The following is a 15,611-nucleotide window of genomic DNA, read 5'->3' on the forward strand; positions in this document are numbered from 1 at the left end:
TCACTTGTTCTCAGGTTCGTTTGCCCCTTTTTAAGCAGACCCAGACTCATAAATTGAAGTGTTGTGTGGTGGTGGACTTTTATTACACACAAACAAAATAAACAAAACAAAAACCCAACTCCCCACGGTGTACTAACTACACTTTTTTTTGTTCTTACGTTACACAGCTAAACCGTTCACGGATTACAAAACACTTTTTTTACACGTTACAGCACACACAGAGGTTTACACAGTGCCTTGTTCTTCTACAGACTGGCCAGTACAAACATTTGGTTACTGTTTAAATACCTGCCTGCTGATTACAGACAGGTGACATCAATTACATTCAATTAAACAATTACACCTGTAGTTGTGCTAACACAGCCACACAGCCACATTTATCTGTCAAGGACAGAAATTAACCCTATCCCTGCCAACCACCAACACATTTTTTACAGGCAGGGGTTTGCCCTGCCACTATATATATATATATATATATATATATATATATATATACACACACACACAGCTAGCTGACGCATTTTCATTTTCCACACCAACCATCTCACACAGTCCTCTTATTTACTAACCTAAATAGAGACTGCTTTGCCTCAGTGTGTGTGTAACTATACAGCCCAGAATATGTGGTACAATGTTGTACTCGATTGAGACGGGTTATAATTTCCCGTCTGAAATAAAATGATATAGATGTTGTGCTAACACAGTGCTGGCTGTGCTCCAAGGCATCTGTGAATTAAGAGTAGCTCTGTGATGGATAAGGGGTGCTCATTGTGTTGATTCTGCTATTGAAAGCGCAGCACCTGTGCTGGCGCTATTGTGAAATATATAAACAGGTGTCAGGTTTGTCACTCTTCAGCTAACTCCCGTGGGCTTAACAAGCAGGGATTCACAATGCCACGGTACCGCTCTGTACCCAGCTAATTAAATTGAGTTTTTAAAAAAACACTTCACACATTCAACTCTCCGAGTGCCGTGCAAGACCTTTAATTATACTTTTAATTAATAGATTTACAAATGTATTTGTTTATTTATTTATTTTTTACAAAATTAAACAAATCGCATTTGCTCTACCCAAGGCACTAAAACGTGCAGTGCATCAGACACCTTTTGTTGTTTCTTTTTCGAGGTTGTGTCATTTTGAGTGTACAACATTCTTTTTTGAGTGGACATCCACATATGTGCAGGAAAATATCAAATACATGCATGCATATAGCCTATCATCTATGCATTCATCCACCCATATACCCTTAGCCAATGATTCGATGGTATCTAAAAATATCCAGGTCTGGCTCTTGACATTACCTGTTTTCAAATATAAATTATGAATGTAAATAATTTCTTCTGATCATTAGCCATACATTAAGTGCACAACTAGGGTACAATACACAATTTGGGGAAATATGCCCTTAGGGCCGGCTTCCCCAATATGGGAGGGGGCAACTTGCCGCATAAATACCAATCAAATGTTTGGGCAGACTAAAAAAAAAACCCTGTTATTAACCTATGCTTTAACTCTTAGATTTATAGTCATGAGGTTCTGCTATCATCACAGTGCATTGTCCAGAGCAAACTGAAACTATTCATGTACACCTACAACTGATTTTCCAAGCCGAGAAGTTATACAAACTTACCTAAAAATGGTTTTACACTCAAGCTTCCACGTGTGCATTGCTTCCGTTACCCTACAAGTTTATTGTCATCTTAGTTGCAAGTAAGTTGATTTTTTCTTTTTCTTACATGTAATTGTCTTGCAATACAATTTCATATCATCTCACTAGCAAACAGGTGTGAACAATCGTACAGTGCTGAATACTCAATGAGAGAAATAAACTTGAAGAGGCTACCAGTGGCTTCAATTAGTGAAAGTATATGCATAGTTAATCACTTTCTGATGGATAAAACAAAAAAAAACCTACATTCTGAAAATGATTTTTTTTTGTTCAGAACAGTTGTGGATTACATGTGGGCGTGATGTGCTGTTTAAGAATAAAAGACACGCGATCTATCTACACACACCCCAGCAGCGTGTGTGTGGGGGTGTGTGTTAGATTATCAGCATTCTCTCAGAGTCATCAGCAGGTCTATGTACTGTATGTCGACAAGTCTCCCCAATTAATATGCACTGTGTTCTAGCTGTAATGCAAGCAGGGTTACAACAAACACATCCATTGACAAACTTGACAAGTCCCCGTCCAATTACAGAGACAACACGCTGCCAGGCTGGCCAATTCGACAATGACTATTGGGACAAAAGAATTTCCAGTCTTAAAAATAAACTGTGAGATTGTACCAGCATTCAATCTATAGCTGCATTCACCATGCTTTCCTAACAATGTACAAGTACAGTACTATGCAATAATACCATGTTACATTAAATGTATAGCAAAGTAAAGAAGCAAGGGAGGAAGGTAGAACGGAACCAAGTCATAGCCTTTTCAGAAAACAGTGGAGTATTTCACATGCTGATAAGTGTGATTGCAGCTCAGGAAATGAAACAGCTTCGTATTGTCACAAGCATATAGGAAAGAGAGCTGTTTACACGCTTTATCTCACCTCGGATGAAGGTATTCCAGATTTTTAATCATTAATTTGCACCTCATTAATTACCAAACAATGCATTTTAATGTTGCTTTTTGTTGTAAGAAATTCAATCCCGTGACACCTCCTTCACAGGTTTGCTTTTCATTTTTTTTTTTACTTTTTAATACTTTTGATATAAGGGGATTGCAGGGTCCATTGAATTGATTCAAACCTCTGAGGATCCAAATAGCAGAACTAGGTTCCCTGGCTTAATTGTGTCTTGTTGCTTCCTTCTACAGCTGTGATCAATATGGTGACGTCATTATTATTATTATTATTATTTGTTTATTTAGCAGACGCCTTTATCCAAGGCGACTTACAGAGACTAGGGTGTGTGAACTATGCATCAGCTGCAGAGTCACTTACAATTACGTCTCACCCGAAAGACGGAGCACAAGGAGGTTAAGTGATTTGCTCAGGGTCACACAATGAGTCAGTGGCTGAGGTGGGATTTGAACCTGTTTACAAGCCCTTTTCTTTAACCACTGGACCACACAGCCTCCATTTCATCGTCATTGGAAGCCTTTGGAAGCCTACGTCATCTCTGTGTGATAGAAGCGTTCGGGCTCCAGGACATTTCTGATGGTTTCCAGGACATTTCTGATGGTTGATTCTGAGACGCCAGTAGAGATTTTGTCCACGTTGTACTCAGTTGGATTTTCTTAATTTATACAACAGAAGACATTGGGACTTATACAATAGATCTGCTTATATACAGATAAAAAACAAAAATAATAAAATCAATGTATACAGAAGAGTCTACATTCAAACACCACAGATATATCTTACATTGCCATTGTTATTTATGCTGTAAGAGAAGTGGAACGTGCCCTCTAGTTAGAAGCCACTCCATACAGAAAAGCATGTTTTTGTGGAGCCTTAATAGCCTCAATATAGAATGCAAAGAACACAGTAATTGCTGGAACCTGTTCAGTCTTTGTAGCACATGTATTCATCGCTCTGTGTTATTAAGAGCCTTAGAGAATAGTACTGAACAACAACAACTAACTGATGTTAATGCACCATACAACCTGTGTCTAAAAATGGAAAACAATGACCACCCAATTGAATTGAATATGGTAAGATGTGAAAGAAAGAACATGTTTAACAGTGGAGAGCTCTGACAGGGAGTCTGCCTTCATGCTTCCAGGCTGCTTGGTAGTGTGAGGTTCTAAGTTAATAGCTCATGTGTAGGGTGTCTCATACTGTAGTAGAGATGTCAGCTCGTGCAGTTTGGGCAAGAGGTTCTGGCTGATCAAACTGTGACGCAATCACCAAAGAAATGACTGAAGAAAGGTGCCACTTGATATACTTTCCAATGAAGTGACTAACCTCGCAGTGGAAATGGAATCAGCCGCAGTTCATTTAAAATGTCACCCACATTTACTTTGGAATCGTTGTATCATGCTGGTGTAATAGGTTTCTTACAGTAATAAGTTTCTTATCAGATCCTGTCTATAACTGGAACCTGGGTCTCTGAAGTGACTCCTTCAGCCAGAGCCCAGCATGGCGTACAAGCCCGGGCACTGTGTTCCTGCTGTTTACTAAACCCACTTAATCTAACATACAAGCGTGGCGTACAGTGCAAGCACGCGTCACTGCTGGCAATTAATTGCTTTCATTTTGTATTTTGATTGTGTTGTCACTTCCATTAGCATGAATTTATTAAAGCAGTGGGGGGCACCTGCATGGGGGAATGGGAGCCTTGGGCCCTGCAGGCTGAAAATCGACTGCAGCTCAAAGCCCCAGCAAGAGATCAGAGACGGAGAGCTTTAAATCAGTCAGCTAGCCTGCCAGTGAAGGAGACTGTAATTATACAGAGCTGAGGGCTGGGCGCTGAAATATTTAAGAGGCTGCTCAGTCCTGGGCTCTTTGGTAACATACAGTATTGCAGAGGCAGGCTTGTTTAATAAAGAAAGGAAATCAACCCAGACGAAGCCCTCTGCCTGTTGTCTTGTGTTGGCCTTTCTTCATGAAACTGTACATAATTGCTTTTTTGTGTTCTACCAGAGCTTGTAATACTGATGAGAGATTTGTTCAAATCTTCCAGACCTTGATGGACTACAGGAAGCATGTAATTTATTATGGAAACAACAAGGAGAAAACTTGAGAGGGAATTAGTGATCAGAACTTGCAGGGGAAGTGATGCTGAATGCATTGACCTACACTTCAGTTGGCTTTAATTGACATGTGGACTATTGTGACCTTTTGTTTTATGCTCCTATGATAACATTTAAACTCTGCTGTAGTGTTATATTAACTCTATTGCAGCAATTCTCTGCGCTTTCAATAGCAGCTGAGTTTACCGAGGTTCCCAAGCACCTTTGTCAAATCCAGATCCTTCCAGAGCAAAGGTGCTGAAGCTACCAGCCACACGTGCTGGTTCTGATCCATTTAGAATAATACGATTCAAGCAGAGAGGAAAACAATTAGCAGAATGCATTGGAACTTATTTTCAAGGAAAATAGCAGCCCAATCCAAGAGAAATGGCCCAATTTCCACACAGCCAGTTGCAGCAGATTTATGACCAGCAGACAGAAGCTGGTGACCAGCAGACAGAAGGAAAGAAGATTGGAGGATGCCAAGGTTAACAGCTGTGCTGTTCAGCGAACATTTAAAATAGAAAAAATAAAGTGTTTTTTTTTTTTTTACCATCCTGCAAATTGGCCTTTAATATGCAATGTAAAAGCTAAATATTACATATCAACTCCTATTATGTTTATAATTTGACCACATATGTTGTATAGTAAGTCCAAAGAAATATTACCAAATGTGGCAGAATTATGATTTTTTGTTTGCATTTATAAAATGGCTTGATACAAAAAGATATATAATTGCAAAAATTCCTCTCTGATTTCTTCACTCTCCACACATTTACTGAAACAGCCCTACTCCCTCATTCGCTGCTACTCTGACTGCAAGCCTGATTAGCTAATGGCAGTCATGAGGCCATTTGTTATGACAATCAGGATCTGTCCTCTATTAGCTCACTTTCAGGTCCTGTTCCAGCAGCCAGGTCTTAAAGCAGCAGCATTTTGGAACTCAGGTGGAAAGGTCGTGCTGGGGTCTAATTAAAAATCATCAATCAGTGAAGAGAATTGCCGTTTTAATTAATACAGTACCCACCGGCAACTGGAAATGGGATTCGATTACAAATTAGAATACGGTTGTCAGGCAAGTTTCTGCTAAAAAAGATTCTGATCTAATGACTTGGTTGCTGAAGTGTTCCCTTGTAAAGGTTTAGTGTGATAAACAGTGGTAGAAGCACAGCATAATGTAATAAAGAATAGTAAAAGCATTGTGAAAGCATGGTGAACACAGGCAAACAATGAAATCATTGGAAACTAAAGCATGGAAAAATAAACATGGTTAACCATGGAAAAGCAAAACAATGCAGCATACATGGATAAAAAGCATGGTTAAATGCAAAACTACTGGGCAAATATACCGTTGTAAACTCATATTAGGATTTCTTCAGCAGACCTTGTGAGATGTTTGCTTTGTTGAAAGAGATCGAATGAGTGAATCTGAGGAAGTATGCCCATGTCATTAATAATGTATAGGTGTAGTGAACCCTGGTGACCCGGTTCAGAGACCATCTGCCATGCCAAAATAGCCATTTGAGCAACAGACAGACAGACTTTAATTTACTGAACCCTGGGGGCACTTTGTTACAGACTGAGAAAAAGAGCAGAGAAACTTTGTGAATAAAAAAAAGAAACAGGAGAAGAGGAGTGTGAGGGTTTAAACGTGGATTCTAACTAAAAAGTAGTCAACTGAAAGGCAGAGCATGGTAGAAAGCAGAGCTTTTTGTGCATTTTCACAAAATTAAATAAACTAGAAACTTACAGGAAAGGACAGCACAGACTTGAAGCATTCCTTTTGCAGCATTGAAAGGAAAGAAAAAGAAAAGGAGGGGTGACTGTGTCAGCGTGGAGAACAACAACACCCTGACCAGTGGGATGTGCATGAATGTGTGTGTGTGGGCCTGGGTGAGTTTATTCCTGTGCCCCAGTCTGCACAGCTATGACATCCCTGCCAAGCACAGTCACCCGGGGCCACTCTTAATAATGAGGGCTCCACGCCACAGGACTTTGTCGCAGGAGATCTGATTGATCTTCTTGTTTTACTTAATGAAGGGAGTGGAAAAGGTTACAGATTGCCCAGCTGGTCAACACACTAATACAATCATGAAAGTTACAGAGGCTAAAGGCAATACCGCTGCATTGTTATGTTTGAAATATCTGTTTAAATATTACAGGAACATGGCCGGTGTCCTCATAATGTAGGTTTTGTCAGAGTTTGCTTCCTTGTAGGGACTTTTTTGAGCCAGCAAGCACTATGAATGAGCACACGCACACACATACATACACACACTCTCAAATTATTACATGTAACCAAATACATGCAAAAGCACATCCCAAATAATGGTCATTAACTACCAATGCAAAACAAATAGATGGGACTTAAATTATGGCTTTCATGAGTGGCACCACATCAAGTGAACAATAACACGAATGCATAAATAAATGAAAGAATGAATGAATTGTTTCAGAGATGACCTTGAAACTAAATGAGCCACCCTTCACTCTAGGGAGCCATCATGTTTCCTGAGTTGCAGCAGAGACTAGGGATCAGTGTATAGCAATAAGCATTGACAAGGATAACACATACCAAAGCTCACAGCCAATTTAAAAGCCTGCTTCCACAGCTATATTCTTGGTGAGGCCCAGAGGTAGTGATAATCTCAGCTAACAGGAAAGAAAAGGGAGACAGATAACCTTCCTAGCAGACAAACCCTGCACTGGTGTTGCTCTGTCCCTTAGCTGTCATCATGGGGAGAGTACAGGACAGCTAAATGCTCTGTGCATTTAGCAATGCAAGTACCACCATCTATAGCTTGCCCAGAAGTCCAAGCCCCATGGAAAATCCTGAGCTGCAGAGATGGTGTCAATGAAAAAAAAACTGAGCGCTCAAAGAAGCCTGCTCAAAAAAAGTATAATTCTATATTCTGTTTCTGCAATGGAACAGCGAGGGAGACACATTCATCATAGGAGCATCAGAGAGAGCTGATCGCCAAATGAAGAAGTTTGAATATTTCATGATTCTCTGCTGAGGGGGGGCTGTTTTTACTGATTTTTATGAAGCAGTAATCTCAATGACAGATAGACCCCCTATTCATCTAGGGCTAGTATTAATCAAGGAGTGCCATGTGCTAGCTTCATTTCATTGTCTGTATATATCATCCAAGACGGTGGTAAGAACAGAAAGTTTTTCATTGTCATTTGTTTTTTCATTGATAGCGCTTGTAAATGTAGTGCATATGATGGGTAAGGGAAGCAGGCAGGTGCCACAGCAGCTTCTTCTCATGTCTTTGTGAGCCCTCCGCAGTACTGACAGGTGAAGCAGAGACACCTGTATGTAACTACTACTAAATTCATCAAAGGGAAATTCACTCCCACTCTCAATCAGGCCAGTATTGGCTTATAGATGGAAAGGGTTCAGACTTTAATTACAATGGGGCTGTTAGTGAACAGCAGTGGTTTCAACATCAACCTCTTTTCTCAGTGACATCTATTGAGAGTGTTGTGGCAGCTAGCTCGCCAGTGTAGGAGGGACATGATGTATGGCCGACTCCAGGCCAGTACATTTCCTGAAATAAATATCCAGGGAAATGTAGGGAACCGGAGGGTATTTTTTTCTTCACTTTTTCCAATTACTGAATTCATTAAAAATATATATACTGTATTTATGGGCTGTCTATTTGAATCATAGGCCATTAAACATCAGGCTCCAGCACAGAATCTGCACTCACCCCATCTGACTGGAATGTGCCAAACCAGATACAGCAACACCAAAGTGACAACCTATTTAATGAGAGACGGGGGTCCCTGGCATGTTAGCAGATACCTTTGGATCGAGCACTTTGGAGCAAATGTTTACTCTTAACCCTTAGTGGTTACAGTCACAGTACACAGCTAGCCAGGTAGTTTAAAGTGATATGTGCTTCTGATTTCAACAAGACTAGAGTTTGAAAACTATATGAGGAGATGTGTTGATGAGGGGCTACCCCATGATGATAACTGGACCCAAGCCATGTTAATGCTAGGGCAGCCACAGGGAGTTCTTATTCAGTCCTGGCTGTATTGAAATTCCTAATTGAGTGTGCCATGCACAGCTGAAGACAGCACATTAAGCAGTAATAACACACCATTGTGCATACTGACAATCTTGCTCATTCAGGCTGGTCCTCTTGGGTCTAAAAATCTATACGTGGAAAAATCAATCTGATTGACACTACCCTTGCCAGGCTTTTCCTTTAATAGATTTTAATCTCTGTGGGACCCTTGTTAAGTAAAAGCTGCATAAATTATAAATGCATGCATACATTCAAACAAATATTTTGAATGTTGTATTTTCTAACAGCAAAGCTTCAGAGATTCTTCATATTATGTTATTGCGGCAGTATAACTGTTCAGACATTAAACCATAAAAACTAAAGTTATGGAAAGTCCTGGAAATCCAAAATAAATATGGTGTTTCTTTTCGGCTTTTAATATTCATCTCATACATGTGTAAGCAGGGAAATGCGCTTGAATTTGACCAGTGATGTAGTAAATCCTGACTAGCCATCACTGCCACGGAAAGAAGTTCCATTTGTCATTTTTGGACGAGCCTCCTGAAGTTTCATTTTGCAAGGAGACAGGTCCACAGGAATGATCGATTATAAAAACAATACACGTTATATATAATCAATCATCCTACAACCTAGCTTTATTTTACATAATTTACTGTCTTTATGGGAAATATAAACAAGCTGAATATTTTTGAGTTTGGGGATTGCTGAATTATTTCTAGACACGTCATAGTCTGGTTGGCACTACACCATAAATGAGTGGAGAGAGGCTAATCTTGTTCTGGTGCTGGGGAAACTCTGGGACTGTATATACAGGCCAGGGTGTAAAATAGTTTCTGCAGTCTTATCCATCCTGGCCATTGCATACTGGCTCCATTCTGCTGCTGTTTTTAACGCACCAAAAATTAGATTGAAAACAACTCAACTCGGCCAAACATACTGCATGACTTACTGATGTACAAATGGGTAGACAGCTGCACAAAAGATCATATTATTAATGAATTCAAACTAATACTTGTATAAGAACAAATAAGGCCTTTTATTCAGAGGGTTGGGGGAATTTTAAACTGAAAAGATATCTGTCACTTTCAACCCAATAAAAAGATGAGATACTGCAGCATAATAAACACAACCCTTTTTTGGAACATAGATTTTAAATTAAACTTGTTTCAAATGAAAATTAGTATTTGGTGAGTGTGTATGTATTCACTAAGATTCATTTAAATTTATCGACGATAGAAAAAAATGACGTTGCAAATCTTCGGGCATTGTAGTTTGTATCATCCCATCATTTGTATCCTCCTGACCCCTCAGTACCGATAAGAACTATAATGCTCTTAAACAGGGATGTGATTGCTATCCTAGCCTTTAGAGCAGGCCGTGTCTGCATTTCTAACACAATTTCATGCTACATTTGGGATAAGAAAATGTCACAACAGTTTATGCATCCCTCATCCGATCAGAATGACAAAGACTTGCTAATTGCAATTTAAATATTACGTCATTTACTTGACTGAGCACAAGGCCGAGGTGGAACTGAATACTGTGGAGACTTGTTTTACAATGCAGGTGCACGCACACACACAAACACAGAGACAGACAGGCTTACACACACACACACACAGAAAGCAGACACAAAAACAAATACACTCATACACTCACACATGCTCACACACACACACACACACACACACACACACACACACATTGACTGATAGACAGACAAAGATAAACACATTCAACTGTGATATGAATGTTTTGCCCCTGATGAAACTGGAATTACTGGCTGTATCCCAAATCCTATACAAAACATAAAGACAGGCAGCAGTTTATTTGGTCAGGCTAATATCAAAGCAATCGCAATACCATGTCTGGGTCTTGTTTTGTTTTGATTGTTAAACACTGGCAAAGACGGCAGAGTCAATTGTAAAAAGAGTTTGGACACAAAGTTTTGCAAATTGGTTGCTTTATTTAAAATTCAGAAAGGGCCTATTTAATAGCCACAGTGACATCTATAGGGGAAATTGGAAAACTGCAGCTTTTTGGCTTGTTATGTTATTGACCACAAGAATAGCCAGGCAGCTTCAGTTAAAGGAGTCCTATTTTTCCCATTCTAGTCTTGAACATGGTTTAATGAGCTGGTTTAAACACAATTGTGGATCTTTAATGTTTTGCAGTTGAAAGCAGATGTATTTTTTTAAATCTGTTCTGCATATACAGTCTAAAGTAACCCTTTAATGTCCAAGGTGTGTTGTCAGACAGGTTAGTGTGTGTAACACAGTAGAGGCTGGGCACAACCCGGCGACCGCGTGCACCACAAGCGATCTTCTTAACCATGATGCAAAAGATCTGGGCTCGTCTGCTTTAGAGATTTTAGAGCGTTTAAACTCATCTCACCTACAGGGAACAGAATCACTCTCACATTTGAAATCTAGAAGAAAAATGTCAATTTTTTTTTTTATTATTTTTTATATTGATTTACAGCATTTTGTTGTTTAAAATGCTGCAGAAACACATAGCTTGTTTGAATACAGCCTCTGTTATTTTTAAAAACAAAAACATCCAGTGGTGTTCTGGACTCGGATTCAGTGGCACCCAGGCTGACAGGCTGAGAATCAGCTTCTCTGATCGTGAGAACATCTGACATGTGCCGTGCTGCACTTCCTTTCACCTTCCAGCGCAAACGGGTTTCACCGCATGTTGCGTGCGGGGGTCCCTGAAGATATTTGCAGTGCTGGGCCACAAATTCACATTGAAGGGCAAACATACTGTAGCATACTGGTACATGCTTTTCAGTTCATTGCACATCTGCCTTAAAAGGGGAAAGAAAATCGATATAATTCCCTGGTGCAGGGTGGGTGGGAGAGGATCAAATACCAGCATATTAAATTATTACAGGAATTTACAAATATTTAAAATCAACTAAAGAAGCCTTTGGAATATACACGTTTCTAAATAAAATCAATTCAACAATAAATTCATTCATATTAGATCCCGTAGGTAAAATGTAAAGGGACAGCATGATCGTGAGCGGCTATGTGCATGCAGGAGGGCATGCACGCACAGACAGTGCAAAAGAGCATTTGTTATTATCAGGAGGGTGGCTAAGAAGGCAGACAGGTTTCATCACAGAATCGGATTGCTGCTCAGAGGCAGAACTGCAATAGTTAGCGGCGGCTGGTCAGAAACAACAGGAGCTGTGGAGCACGGCGAATGGGATAAGGGCTCAGCGTGGAGCCCTTTCTATTTGGAGCAGCTCGCAGACTCAGGTGTGCGGTGCTCATCCTTGTTTTCTGCTCCAGCAAACAGCAGCAGATCAGATATGGCAGGTGTGTGTCAGGATTCTAGTGCACCAGTAGCACAGAGAAAATGTGTTTTAACACAGGCTGCTGTTTCAGCAATACTGTTAGCTTGCTTGCTAGTTTAAACCCAAATGAAAGCAAAAGCTTTGGACTGCAGTGAAAGAGCAGTAATCCAGTACAAATGGGCATTGTCGTCAATTCCTGATCCTCAAGGATGCATTTTATTATCAATAAGCTATTAGCAAAAAGAGTGGTTCTCTTTTCCGCAGGACAGTTTCCAAGCCATGCCACCCTGTAAGAACTGATATGTGAGCAAGGAGATTTAAAAAAAAAAAAAGATTCACTCAAAACTCGAAGCCCGGTGTTTAAATCAATCCTGTTTGTCTTCAAGATAGGCTCTCACCTATGCAATGTGGACATGTGTCTGCTTGCGTTCCCTATAAGCTCCATTAAATCCCATCACTGTGAGCTGGGAACATTTCTTGTAGTAAATAGCTCAGCATGGAATGGAATGCAGCAGGAAATTCATTTTCAGCGGTTAGGTTAGAAGCCCTGTAATATTCAGACCCTAGATTATTTCTCGTCAGAGCTCCTGCAAGTGGAATCTTGCAGGGCAGCTGCTAACAGAGGTCCTTGTCTCTGTAGAATCAGAGGCATGGAGCCACACTCTGCTGTTTAAGCCTTTCTTATATGCAGTGAAACAGGGCATTTTATTAATCCTAAAGTCTATTAATGTATACTGATTTTTTTTCCATTTACATGTCATAATTGAGTTTATTTATGTATCATTATCCAGGATATATCAAGTGAGCTACAACATCTAATTTCAAGAGGATCCCAAGGGACAGACATCACCTTAAGCTGTCACCATATATATGGGCAGCTGGCTCTTTGAGCTAATATATATATATATATATATATATATATATATATATATATATATATATATATATATGTGGGTATATATATATATATATATTTCTTGTATGATGTGATTTCAAGGCGCCATAATATATGGTATAAAGACAAACCAATCAAATAAATGATACAAAATACATCACAGCAGTAAAACATGAAGGGCAACTTCACTGTCTCTTTCATCCACTTTAGTCACTGTACCATTAGAAGTTTCCTATGTATGCTATAATGCATGTATGCCTTTTCAAAGTCTTGGCAGGGCAACTTCTCAAACCCCCTAACCGTTTTATCCTGAAACAAATTCAAAATCAAGACGAATGGGCTTAAAATAATGTAACTGCAGTCACTGCTTACAATGCCCCCCTGCTCCTCTGCAATGATGAGATTCCACACCCCACCCCACCAGAATAAACCCCTGAAAACAAAGGCGCTGAAGACCACTTTCTGACTAATGCAGTGTGAAGGTTCTTCCTTCCACAGTCCCATTATATCACACAGAAGCGGATCACACACTCGTCCTGAAGCCAGACACATTATACGAAGTGCATGAGAACTGTATCCGACTATCAGCCCTCCACAAGTACATAGAAAATATTGCAAAAGTGATGTTGATGTTAATGGTTAAAGGTTTGTGATCGGTATTATCCCTGTGCATTTTGCAGTTTACTAAAAGATCTGTGTGCCTGTTTTGTTTTTTTTATTCTCGAATACTGTAAAGAAATAGCGCCCTCTAGTTTCAATGTAATAGAACTGGTTTCCTTTCCCCAAGCCGCAGTGGCACCCACAGCACAGGACCCTGGTTCTGCATTGTGGAACACAGGGTCCCTCTGCTGGTACACTTTAACATTACCATTCTATACTTTCAAATTCGGCCGTTGTTTTGAAGCTATGCATGATTTTATTTGAATCTATCTGTCAGTGTTTTTTGTACTATAAATATATGTGTCTGTTACTAAATCTAAAACCAAATTACTTGGATCTTTCCTCTATTGCTCAGTAAAGTAGGTCTTAATTTATACTAATTACTCCAGTCTGTTCGTATGGTGGCTCATCAGAGTTCCTTAATCTCTGTCTGTCCATCCGCCCTACGAAGTGAAAGAATGCCTGTTTTAGATGTAACTTTATTTTTCAAAGACTATTTTCTTCTCAAAGTGTCTTTATTAAGTTCCTATAGAGTTATTGTAATGGAAACATCCTGTAGCCAGCTAAGACTATATATATACAGGGTCTATACTGTTCAGAGATATCCACAATCTCCTCCGCAGTCTTTAAACCTGCAGTTATAAAATCTCAAGTCATCCAGCACGTAGTCTCTCTCTCTCCAGTGTGTTCCATTCTGCAAGCCTGGGGAGGAGAAGCTCCACCCAGTCCTCAGCAATGTGAGAGACTGAGGTAGACTCAGGGAGGCCAGCGGGTGCTCCCAGTCCACTACAGACCCCTGAAGAACCTGAGGGAAAGCTCGTAGGCCAGGAACATGGTGGCACTCATGGGGAACCCCCGGATGGCATTTACAGTGACCCCGCGGAAAAATACCTGGTGATACAAATGAGTTTAATTATAATAAACTATGAGCCATAAACTTGTCTCTTAGTTTTTAAATCAATTAGGAGAAAAGTCCTGTGTTAATGTTAAAAAAAAAATATATTAAATTATATTGTTTGTTGATTGCAGGTGATTTTAATTAAAGAGTAAAGGTTTTGGAAATAAGGCCTTGGGTGAATTACACAAGTGTTTCAGGTACATTAGGCATTCAAAGTGTTACTTTAGACATGCCTGGACTGACGAGGTGCAACTGCTCAGCTTCTGAGAGCTGCAGGCCTGGTGTGCTTTTATTATTGAAGGGGAAGTTACCTGTAGCCCGTCAGTCTTGTAACTCTGCAGGATGCAATGGACAATCCCTTTATATTTTCTTTGATAAACTGAATCTGCCTGAAGACGACTTTTTACAACATCTGCTGGTGTGGCCATGACCCAGGAAATTGAACCTGCGAGTCAGAACACAAGTACTGAGGTATTTGTTATTATTATTGTTATTGTTATTGTTATTGTTATTGTTATTGTTATTGTTATTGTTATTGTTATTGTTATTATCATCAAACATTAAGAAAGTATGGTCATTTATTTTAACGTTCAGTAAAAACAACTTACCCCCTATCCACCCAGCTAGAAAGGCATCGACTTCAAAGCCGTTCATTGCCCCATCCAAGCAGATTAATAGTATAGAACCTTTTATTTAGTGCACTAGCACTAGACAGACGTTTTGACTATTTTTTTTTTGTTCAGTGTCTGAAAAAAACAGTTTCTTCTTGTTTCGATCAGACCTTTCCATTCTGGTTTTGATTATTCGTCCATAACTTAAAGACTAAATGAAAAAAAAAAAAAAAAAGATTCAAATAGTTAAAAAAAAAAAAAAAAAAACTTCTAGTAAGAAAAAGCAACTTTTTCCAATTAATTCTCTCAAATAGATTCATTTTCAAAAGTATTGATAATAAATAAATAAATAAATAAATAAATAAATAAAAAATAAATAAATAGTTTTGTTTTGCTTTGGTTAACTTTTGCAGAAAACTCCACCCACTCCCCTTTCTGGTGCTGACACTTGGTCTCCTGCTGTGGTGTACAGCACACCGCACAAACAAAACTCAATCTGGGTTAAGCGCCGCAGTGAAAAGGAC

The 15,611-nt window shown here is 39.5% G+C and overlaps 1 protein-coding gene across 1 annotated transcript; it reads right to left on the reverse strand.

The window, feature by feature from the left end:
• Nucleotides 1–13,008: 13,008 nt before the first annotated feature.
• On the reverse strand, nt 13,009–15,314 carry LOC117962820 (solute carrier family 25 member 48-like). The gene is made up of 3 exons (XM_058997072.1): nt 15,085–15,314; nt 14,788–14,921; nt 13,009–14,469 (listed from the first exon to the last, which is right to left on the reverse strand). The coding sequence occupies exons 1-3, from the start codon at nt 15,128–15,130 to the stop codon at nt 14,365–14,367; spliced, it is 285 nt and encodes a 94-aa protein (XP_058853055.1). The 5' UTR covers nt 15,131–15,314; the 3' UTR covers nt 13,009–14,364.
• Nucleotides 15,315–15,611: the final 297 nt, after the last annotated feature.

Source organism: Acipenser ruthenus, chromosome 23 (genome assembly GCF_902713425.1).
Source record: "Acipenser ruthenus chromosome 23, fAciRut3.2 maternal haplotype, whole genome shotgun sequence".
NCBI lineage: Eukaryota > Metazoa > Chordata > Actinopteri > Acipenseriformes > Acipenseridae > Acipenser > Acipenser ruthenus.